Source organism: Strix aluco, chromosome 13 (assembly GCF_031877795.1).
Source record: "Strix aluco isolate bStrAlu1 chromosome 13, bStrAlu1.hap1, whole genome shotgun sequence".
In the NCBI taxonomy this organism is placed as follows: Eukaryota; Metazoa; Chordata; class Aves; order Strigiformes; family Strigidae; genus Strix; species Strix aluco.
The window spans coordinates 11,169,993-11,181,432 of NC_133943.1; the positions used below are offsets into that span (position 1 = coordinate 11,169,993).

The 11,440-nt window shown below is 42.3% G+C and overlaps 1 protein-coding gene across 2 annotated transcripts in view; it reads right to left on the bottom strand.

Annotated features, from left to right (window-relative positions):
• CPEB4 (cytoplasmic polyadenylation element binding protein 4) overlaps positions 1 to 8,577 on the bottom strand; it is a 45,170-nt gene extending 36,593 nt beyond the window's left edge. Inside the window, exon 1 of one of the 2 annotated variants that reach the window (XM_074838734.1) lies at positions 5,548 to 8,577. In XM_074838734.1, the coding sequence (XP_074694835.1) occupies positions 5,548 to 6,669 (1,122 nt within the window). In that variant the 5' untranslated portion in view covers positions 6,670 to 8,577. The remainder of the gene's footprint in view (positions 1 to 5,547) is intronic. The other variant, XM_074838735.1, reaches the window with a different exon arrangement.
• Between the last annotated feature and the right edge of the window lie 2,863 nt (positions 8,578 to 11,440).

An 11,440-nucleotide genomic window follows, 5' to 3' on the forward strand; every position in this document is an offset into this window, starting at 1 on the left:
CATACAGCATGGGCAAACCACTTCACCTCTGTGACTACAGTGGTTTCCCCACTAGCGCCCAGATAGATTATTTTATGTTTAGAGGTTTTGCAGAAAACAGAGCCATTTGTAAATAGGAAATCACTAAATTCTAATTCCAATTGCAATTTTATTTTTCAAAGTCCAAAGACATTTCGTTCCAAAAAGAAAGTCAGTTGGTACTAAGTATGTGCAATGTATACTAGAACACCCTCCTATGCAAAAGAAATTAAACACAAATTTTTCATGCACAGGAAGATTATACTTTGCACTTAAAAATCCCATACCTAAATTCTTGTGTACATCAGAAAATCGTACATCTAACTTAACTATTAAAGTGCAGATTCGTTATATTTAATCTGCACCCACAGCATTATCATCACCTGAACAATTAAGATTCCAGAACCTGAGAGTTTCTACTCAGCTCTTCCCACGATGGGCAAGGTATGAGCACTTGGTGGTAGCTAAGGCTGTGCCTAATCTTATAAAACATGATTTCTCTGAAGACCGAGGCATCAATAACAATGCAAAGTATGCCACTGCATTACACAGTTTACTGAAGGTGATTAAGCAGTATTTATGGAGTAGGTGTACTTGTAAAACTCGGGCTTATTTTATTTAGTTAAATCTTTGTCAAACCAGAATACTTGTGAAAATCAGAAAACTCACAACTACATTGGCTGCCCTCATTATAGCATGGGAAGCCTGAAACCTTCTGAAACCTATTCTACATATTTCCCCCAATTCAAAAGCCTTGTGTCTCAGGCAAAGTGTGTAGGGAGAGGTAATATTGTAGATACTAAATACAAGTTCCACATTTTTCTTTTAATTGCAAAGCAAATTTGGACTTGATTATGCTTCTGGGTAAGCTTCTCCTCCTTCCCACCACTGTGCAAATGCTGTATTCCAGCTCCCAGTCCAGTATCCAGTGAATTAAAGGCTTTGAATAAACAGGTTTTTCCTGAAAGGATGTTGCTGTATGCTGCCCTGATCATCTTTTATAGCTTCACCAGGGAACAATAAGAAAAAGCTGGAAAAATTAAGTGACGCATAACATAGGAGTTTTTTTGGGAGGGAGCACTTCTGGTTTAGTCAAACTTGAACTTTTTTTCTAAGTGTTAGAAATTACAGACCTTTATAAAAATTTCCAGTAACATGTCTGATTCTATTTTAGCCACATACTAAGTTTTTTATGTATCTTCTAGAAATTATTTTCCACGATATCTTGTGTTCTCAATCTTTATGCTGGGCTGCTAAGTATGCAATTTTCAAAGCAAAATGCTTAATAAGAGTACTCCTTTTAATCTTAGGAAAATACAAACATAATTCAAATAGCTTCTAACAAAAGCTCTCTTTAAAAAGAAACCCTGAGGTCAAAAACGCACAGGAGGGCCAAAGCCGAAGTATTAACATCAGTAGTAAGTTTATAAAACAAGAACAGTGTTAACTTCCACAGTACTTAACTTGTGCATGTCATACCACATTAGAGTGCTTCTAATTCCACAGATCAGTAGCTGTGGGGAACAGCATACAAAACACTAATTACTACACAGCTGATGCAGTTATAGAAAAATGGGTGGACATTTAAAAATCCAACTTCAAGTATTTATCCTATTTTAAAAGGACAGCTTGAAATTTCTTGGAATAATTGCTGTTGCTAGAATAAAATTCTGCAAAGCTTTCTGCAAAACAAGTAGCCTCATTTTATGCAACCAGCCATCATGATTTATGAAAAGGTTCCTCAAAAACAAAGAACAAGTATTAAAATAAAGAGGCATGGTAAAGAAAGTTATTTGCAAAATTCCTTCAAGAGGAAAGATTGGCAAACGCATTCAAGAGGTTTTTTTAATTCCAGTTCCCTGTGAATTTGTTTAATGCACTTATTAAATCAAGCCATTTCTATGGGCAAACAAATTATGACGTATAGTTCAGAATTAAAACACGTTCTGTAATCACGTATGTGTTTTCTCAAACATTCCGTATCTGCCTGGGGGAAGAGAAAGTCTCTCTGGCACAGACCCTCAATGGATTTGGAAGGGGTTATATACCTGGAAACTAGCCACTGTAAAAGAAAGGAAAAAACATTTTGAACAAGTGGATATAATGAACTGTTCTCATGTACAAAATTATTTTAAATGGGCAGTTATTTTCAAGTCTGATTCTAGGAAGAGACACAAATTATTTTTAAGTGTTTTTACCGAAAGCTGAACACTATTGCTTAACTTGCTTGTGCCTTCAAAGACCAATTTAAAAAATATCATCACACATTTGAAGATGAGATCTGGAAACCTGGAAATGCCTATCAAAGCAAGATTTATGCATTGCATAACAGGCAGGATGTTCCACTCTCATGAGGAAGTGCAAGTACATAGCAAAAGGAAAGCCAAAACAATCTTGAAGGCAATGTTGCAGTAAAATGCAATTACTGAGCACTTAGTTTGTCAGTGCTGCTGGGAGAGAAGTAGAAGGAATTATTTTAAAATCAGTAACTTTGTAAGATGCAATAGTCACAGTCAAAGCATTTTCATTTATTCTCAGGGAAGGCTGTTATATCCAAAATACTTTTTTTTTTTTTTAATTCAGGAACCATTTTTTCGTTTGGAGACCATTTCCTTTTCAAATGAACGCACAAAGAACAATGGCTTTTCTCTTTTCAAAAGATCTTTGAAGGGAGAAGCCTGCCCACTGGCTAAAGCACAATATCAAAACTTAATTTCATTAACAGATCTGGTACAGTCTTCTCTGACCTTACTTCCAGTTCCATCTCTGCAACAAGAGGTTCCTACAGACATGGTACTTCAGAAATGTTGAGACAGAATTCCAAATGAAAAACACTTAGAACAAAAAGCACAACGTTTTGCATGCAGCTCTCAATATACCGAGCAAGCAATCATCAAATTGCAAGATTACCAAACAGATCACCACAGTATTTTCCTTTCATCTGCACCATTTGGAATGCCCACTTCATCACAAGCACGTAAGGGCCATGGGCAGAAATATTTGAAGTGAGCAGTAGTTCACATTACTGGCTTATAGGGACATGATGCAGTGTTGTCATCTCCAAAGAGGAAACAAGCACCTGGTTACCCTAAGATTTCCATCAAAACATAGACTTCTGTGTTTCACCAAGCTTTGGAGCAGAGACAACATTTGAGAAAAAAGAAAGTGATCCCCAAATATTTGCAGTTGCTGGTTTACATCTTGCCTTCTAAAGAAACTAATTTTCACTAGATTGCAGCAACACTTGTTAATGATTTAAGCAGCAAAACATAAATATTAAATGAAAGGGATAGTTGTATCAAATTACTCCATTATGTTGCTGCAGCAAAGACAGCTTTCAATTATTTCCTAAGCAGGAATCTAAGAAGATTCCAGTAACAAAATAGCCTTGTCCAGTACATGATTGCATCATCAAGGATACTTCATATATATATATATATATGCATAAACACAAATATAAAATAAGCCAGTATTCCTTATTTCTGCTTTGAGTCAGGCATACAATCAGCATAATCAAGAAAAAATAAAAAGACATCAAAGGTCAAATTTTACATTATTTTTTTCCAGCGATTCAAAAATTCAGTATGCTTTCAACACACAAATGACTAAGTGACCAAAGGAGCTAAAGACTTTACACAAAAAAAGTTATAAAAAGCAGTTGTCCAAGATGGCTTCAAAATTAATCAGCATCTTTCTAGGTCTGCAGTGCTGAAGTCCTGTTTTGCTGCCCTGCCCTTTTCTTCACAGAAGTGATAGTAACAGACTGGAAAGCACTTCACTCCAACACTTTCCTTTTCTTGGCATGAAGGAGTGTCAGACTTGGTCTTGACATGTACAGCTTCATCTTCGTGTTTATGTAAACAGATACCAACATGCTACACAAAACTTACTCTTTACCATGATCAAAATACGTGTGTCTGATATTTTATGTTTGGAACACAACCCAGAAGTCAAGGTTGACTTTGCCAATTTCCTGAAATTTCCTTGATGTCAAACCAAGCGCATTTCTACCACTGTGTATATATTTGGACCTTATACACAGCAGCAAGGACACACTTGATCTCATTCTGTCACTCTGAACATCAGCTACGTGTCAGGGTACAGAATGAATTAAACTGTGAGCCAAGTCTCGCTGCAGTAGGCTGAAAAAAGACCGACTCCAGCTGTGTCCCTTTTTCTAATGGTTTCAGTGTACAAATTTGGTATGCTGGACACAGGTTCATTATATTAATTACAAATCCTGACATTAAAATCGATTCTTACTACACATTCTAAATTTACAAGGGTTCTCTGCCTGATACCGAACCAGCTAGTAGCTCTGCAGTAGAAAAAAGGTCTCCAATGGAAAGTTGTTGCCAGCAGCTGCTTCGTTGTCAGAAGGCTGCATAGGCAGGCCCTGCAAACCAAACGGAAACTGAACAGTTTACAAAGGAGAACTGAACTGTTCCTATGTCTGAATCCACAAAGTCATTATTAAATATATTTCTATTTCTTTAGGTTGGTTTATAACATGAGACATGCAGCACAGTTTTTATCTACAGATCTTTCAAATTATTTTAAAGTAGGTCACCCTGGTTCTTAGAGCATGGCTAGAAATACTGCAATCATTTTGAAATTTTTACTTCTGCCCTCATTTGAAGATCTTGAAAAACAACCCTCTAAATGTAAAAGAGCTCTTGGATTTTTGGATTCATCCTGGAGGAGTTTACAAAAGGCGCACACACACCTAAAAGCTAGATTTAACTACTGGTCAGATGAAGAACACTTGTGTTTTAATTTTTACTGCAAATTAGGTTCAACATTATACAGTTCTTTTCAAATTTGTAAAAAGTCAGCCTAGAAGGAGAGGTTGAACTGCCAGACAACCTGCCTCCTGCCAGGACAAGGCCATATTAAAATAGAGGAGATCACCAACTGACACTCGTCCAGATCTGGTTTTGGTGATGATTTAATGGCCTGTAACCAAAATTTGCTGCCATCACTGAGGAAAACAAACTGTGTTGACACAAACTATGTAAAAAAATCAAAGTTTCCAAAGAATGCTACAAAAATTATGTTGCACTGCCAGTCCATATGATACTATAAACCAAAGTACAATCACTTAATACTTTTTTCTCAGATGTTGTACATTCTCAGATAATTTTGAAGGCCTCAGATCTCTCACACTTCATCAGGCAGCACTTTTTTTCCTTACTCCTTTTTGTAGATACACTTACTACTTGCAGCTAAATTTGTTCATCAGCTATTTCTGAATGTGTGTAAGTATTAAGCTGAAGGAAACTGGCTAGTACAGCTGTCTGATGGACAACAGAGAATTATATGACGATCACTATTAGAAAAAACCACCATGATTCACAGCTCAGAGCATAATTCACACTATGACATTTTGAGTTAGCCATGTATTTTTTTTTAGTTGCAAGCACAGAAGTCATACAATCAGACTGTACTGTTCAAACACCTGACCCTTTCTAAGGCATTTTAAAGCACTTACGTGTTATTTTTTTTATGGATTTAACAGACTATGCTCACCTGAAAAGGAAAAATGTTGTCAGCTCTATTCAAACTGTCTTCCATCCACGATTTTGGAGCAAAAGCTGAGCTGGGTCGAGCATATTTCTGCAACTGGATATGATTACTTGCAAAATTCTTCTTTAATGGCGAGATGGAGTTCAAGGGTGTTATCCCTCCGTTCAGTCCCCTGCGGTGGTCTCGACCTTGGGACCCACCCCACCCACCATATCCACCACCACCAGGGCTCCATGAAGATGGTGTAGGCGATGGACTTTGGTAGCTGCTCCATGGAGAAGGTGGCTTGTTAAGATTATTAGCCAAATGAGGCAATTGATTAAAAGCAGCATTTCTATGTGTGAATGGAGGTGGATGAGGACTTGCAGGAGACCTCCTCTGTTGCTGATGCTGATTGTGGTGATGCTGAAAATGGGGGTGATGAGGGTGGTGTTGAGAGAGGGGTCCGATCTGGGGGGAAAAGCTACCACCAAAGCCAGGGCTGACGTGATGTGGAAAATTCTGAAACAGCAGAGCACCATTATTAGCTGAGGCAGTAGGGACCCCTCCCTGGTGGAAAAAACTTGCATCTTCATTGATTATTGTAGAAGAAGAAGGAGCTATAGCTGCAGACCAGTTACTAAAACCAGTCAGGGAAGATGCAGTGGATGTCAAGGGCTGCGTTGAAGTACCTAGCCCCGAAGCTTCTTGATAATCAAATCCTGTTAACACCGGCGATTCTATTCTTATTTTCTCTTTTCCATTGCCGTTCTCTGAAGAATTATCGCCCTGATTTTCTTCGGTTTTAGCTTTCTCAGGTTCAGGGAGCATGCCTGCTTCCTGACTTTGACCAGGGGAAAGCTGCTGTTTTTCTAGGGACTCTTGCTTTTCCTGTTGCTGAGTTTTAGATTTTTCTGACCCCAGAATCTCATCCTGAATATTATGGGCAGCTGGAGCAGGAAAGAGCCAAGCTGACCCAGCACTACCGCCATTGGCAGCTGTGTTATTATTTATAAAAGCAGCAGGGCTGGGGGTTGCATTTTGATGATGGTGTGGAGGCTGCAGATGTGGATGAAATCTGACTGGAAAAGCTGACTTATTTCCAGTGTTGTTTTGCACTAACACTCCAAACCCGTAATCCCCCATTTATTATATTTAGGGTTTGAATCCTCCCTGTAAGAACAAGTTGATGTTTAGCGTTTACCTCGTCCTCTTCTGAGGCGGTATTAGTAAGTATCCTGGTTTTAGCTAAATATTCCAGTTTCTCCCTCCACTCTATTTCAGATTTGGATAAAGGTGTTTGTTTTTTGCAAAAGATAGATCTCTTCAACTATTTAAATGTGTCAATTTGTGTCCGTTTCCTTCCTTTGGCCAGGAGGAAGGGAAAAATAAATCTTTGGTTCACAAAATAAGAGGTTTCCTTTTTCTAAAGGAAATGCACAGCAATGAGAGAAAAAGCTTATGGGGAATAAGGATAAAGAGATTCAAACTATCCTGTTTTTCTCCTCCTCAGCAGCCTTGACTCGCCCATAAATGAGTTAAGGAAAAAAAAAAAAATACACAATGACGTCTGGTCCCCCGACCCCTTGGCAGCAAAAAATAGATTTAAATCTGGAATAATTTAATACATCTCTATAATCTAATATATATTTGTGTCCTGTTCAAAAAGAGTCTCTGCTGTGGATAAGGGAAAAAATTTACCTCAGGATCTCAGCATTCAGAAGGGTGAAAAGGGGGAGTGAGTTGCAGAAGAGGCTTTTTCCCGTGCTGCTGGGTTTAACCTATTATATTTAGTAATAATATACACTCTATGTGTGTGTGTGTGTGTGTGGTTTTTTAAAGGGGTAAGATCTTATCTCAGGAAATTAGTATTCTATGTGTGTTGGGTGGGGAGTGAGTTGTGCAGGAGAAGGGTGGATTCTTGATGCTGCTCCTTTTGGGCTGGGTTCCTGAGCTCGCCAGACTCGCTTCTTATTTATGATCCAGTATTTGCGTGTCCCTCATACGAGTCCCGGCTGTCCGGAGAGGAAGATTTTCATCTCAGAAATCAGCATTCAGCGTTCGGGAAAAGGGAAGGGAGGGGACAGAGTTGTGCAGGAGGAAGGGGAAGGAGATTTTCTTGCTCTCACTGCTGCTGGGAGGGTGGTTTCTGGTGCGGGGCTCGCCTCCTTCCACCGAGATACGGGGGTTCCCTGCAGACGAGCGAGCCCCCGCCCGAACGGCCGGGTGGATATGCGTTTATGTGTTTTTCCTCCTCAGGGACTCGGCATCCAGCGGGGTAGGGGCGGGCGGCGCAGGCAGGCTCGGCTCGCCAGGCCCCGGCTCTCTGTGGGGTGCCCCCCGCGGTGTCCCCCCTCCCTCGCAAGAGTCCTGGTGTCGGGGAAGGCAGGAGGGATTTTTTTTACCTCAGGAGAGGAGCAGCCTCCAGCAGGGAGGGGAAGGTGCAGGCGGCGGGGGGCCGGGCTCCTCTCTCCCCCATGGAAGGTGTTTAACCGGTTCTCCCAAATCGCCCGGAGATTACGGGACAGGGTCTCGGCCGCTGGGCGCAGCGGAGGGGGGGCCCGGCGGACTAACCGGGGCGCGGGGTCCGGCGGCGGCGGCGGCTCCTCGGAGCAGTCCTTCCCCTGCTGCGCGTCTTCTCGGCTCCAGGCGGGCTTCCTTCCCCCTCATGTAAACCGGCCGGGCACCGGGAGGGTCGCCGCGGGGGACGCTGCTGCCGGGAGGTGGAAGGAGGGGGGAGGCTCCGCGGGCGAGAGCGACAGGAGAGGGGGGAGGGCTGCCGCGACACCGGCTCCGGGGAGTCGGGAGGCGCTTCGGTAGCCGGCGAGCCCTGCCGCGACGGGTCCTCCGCGCGGAGCCTCCGCTGCTGCTGCTGCTGCTGCCGCCGCCTTGTTTTGCCTCTTTTCCTTTTTCTTTTTTTTTCTGTCTCCTTCCCCTCCCCCCACCCCCCCAGCGGCCGCCGCTTCCTGCCTCGGTGCCGCAGCCGGTGCCTCCCTCCTCCCCACCCGGCCGCTGCCGAGCCCCGTCTCCTCAGGACCGAGCTGCCGCACGAAATGACAACCAGCTGGAGGAGGCAGCGCGGCACTTCCGGTTCGGCGGCGGGCGCGCCCCCGCCCCGCCCCCGGGCCCGGCTCCCCGGGAGGAGGCCCCGCCCCGCCCCGCCCGCCGGCTGCCGCCTCGCTCCGCCATTTTTGGTAGGGGCAGGGAACACCCTGGCTAGGGCGGCCACTTTTGTTTTGGGCACGTCGCCCACAGCTTTAGTAGCCACCCTAAGTACGGGCAAAACGTCGGACTGATGCCGGCGGGGCGACCATCTTGGACGGCGGAGCGCAGTTCCCGCCGCGGGCGGCCATCTTTGTGGAGGGCAGGACGTCGTCCTCGGCACCGGGCCCTGACAGGCCGGGCTGCCCGGGAGCGCCCCAAGCCAGTATCTACTGACAGTCATTCCCTGCTGTAATATCATGGCTAATAACTAAAAATTAAATCCGACCCAAAACGCTGCCAGTCTGTAACACCCTTCAGCACCCAAGTGCAGAGGCCCCTCTCTAGCGAATCCTCCCCTCCCTAAACCACCCAGGCCTGGGCCACCATGTTCGGGTGATCTCACTCCTGGAATGGAAAGTCAGCAAAATAGCGTAACAGAATGTTCAGAGGGCAAGTTATGTGGAGAAAATACCACAATACCTGACTTCTGCTTGTTTTCTAGCTCTTGAAACATAGAAATCTGATGCAGAGGGTTATATTAAAAATAACGTGAAAAACTTTGGGAGTTCTCTAAGATTGTCATTCTGAAAGTCTTTCAAAACTCCAACTCAGAAATTTGAAAGGCTTTCCCAAATAACTTGTTATGTTGGTTTAAAAAAGGAAAAAAAAAAATTAGTGAAAGATAGGATAGGTGCAAATAAATGGACAGTAAGTGGGAGTTCATCAGGGATGGTTTTGGCTGCTGGGCCCACACCGTGCCGGCCAGGTCCTCCCCATCCAGCACGAGAGGAATTGTCACCTATCACATGGGCTGAAGGGGGATTTTTCTGATTTTCAGCCGTATTTGTCAGTGAAGGGACAGGAGGTTTGAGCTGTGACAGCCAGCAAGTCTCGTCTTTCGGGATGATGGATGAGGCCATTACAACATTTTAAGCACTATAAATAGAGGTGTTTATGGGGAAGGGGATTACAGAGACACAGTTGCACTGAAGTGCAGCTCTCAGAGCTGGAGTGGTGGTGGGAAGAGAGGACCTTTGTTGCATTACTCTGATATCTTGAACGTTCTCATGGCTCAGGTAGTGCCTCCTGGACCACCATACCTTCACCTTAGCCCGGTGTAAAACTGGTGCCAGTGTGTGGTACCTTAGGACAGGATTGCCCCAGCAAGAAACTGTTCCAGTAACTAATACAAAGGCCCTAGTTTCTAATATACTTTAGAAAATTCTGGATTGAAAGTGAATGCATATTACAGCAAGTTGTACAACGTAAAATATTATTTCAGCACATATTTTATATAGCTCTGTTATTTATTAAACATTTAGTGATTATTACTTCATCATGCGTAGCAAATCCGTATAAAAGCAATGGGCTTGGTTGTCCCCAGCTGCCAGGCATACAAAGTGAAATTCCAGTTTCACTTCAAATGCGGTTACCAGATGGATAACACCATACATTGCACATCTGATTGGCTTTTTGTATATGGGCATAATCATGGGTCCAGAACTGATGTGCGCTTTAAAATTTATTCTTGCACAGGAATGTGTATTGTTCAAGGGCAAGCATCAAAATATTTGTCCACTACAGATTCATTTTGTAAAATAGTTAATTTCTGGGATGGGTGCCCTTTTCATGCATCTACAAATTAAAATATGCAAATAACATATAGTTCAAAATTAAGTAACAAAAATTAGTGAAATTAAAATAGCTATATGTAGTTACACCAGTAGAAAAATCAAGCAGAAAAGGAAACATGCAGAAACATTTCCTGAATAATTTTCACTTAGTAATGGGGTGTCCACTAATACTTCTTTCAAGACTCTTTCCAGCCTAGTCAGTCACCTGATTGTAAGTTTGGATGATACAGATACTTTTACCAAACCCAGTATTTCTCAACAATTTTATTAAATATACTTTTTTCTTTGCAATCATATATACCTTGTTTCCATGTGTGAAAATGGACTTGTTTACATATGACGAAAACATCATTGCTTGTGAACGTGTAATTACTGGGTTATAATTTCCCCTTTTGTTTACTGTTTGCAACCTATGTGAGCCCATCTGATACTAAGTATTATTTTTCTCTGTATTTTTCTAGTCATACTGTTATTATTATCATCATCATCATCAGATTCAAGGTTAACAAGCACATTTGTCAAGAAGCTATGAACCTGGCTCCAGCAGTAGACTGCTATTACGTGAATAGTTTGGGAAAGACTGAGTAGATGGCCTTCATTTAATTTCAGGCACACCCTTGCAATGCATTAGGGTAGATGCAGATCAACTAGAGTGATAGGAGCAGAACTTCCAAAATCTGACTTTAATCACTTTGCTTGACAAACATAGTTTGCTGAAACCACAGGAGGTTTCTTAATGGCTGACATTTTGATGGTATCAGCTGCCCAGCAGGATTTGTGTCATTTTATTCAACCTCTTTGAGGAAAAATACCTGAACAATATGCAGAGATTGCAGTCACTGTATTAGTTAGAAAGAAGAATAAATCACTGAAGAATGTTGGTAGTATTTGTAAGTATGTGCATTTAACAACCTGTGAGGAAGTTGCCACTTTGATGGCTGGATGACGTAAAGAGAGTCTCAAATAATGTGGCTGAGCTTTATTTGGAATGCATGAAAATCAACAGGATTTTTTTGATTAGCCACATAAGTTTTGCAGAAAATGATCATCAAATCAGCTACATGATTAGTTTTTAAATT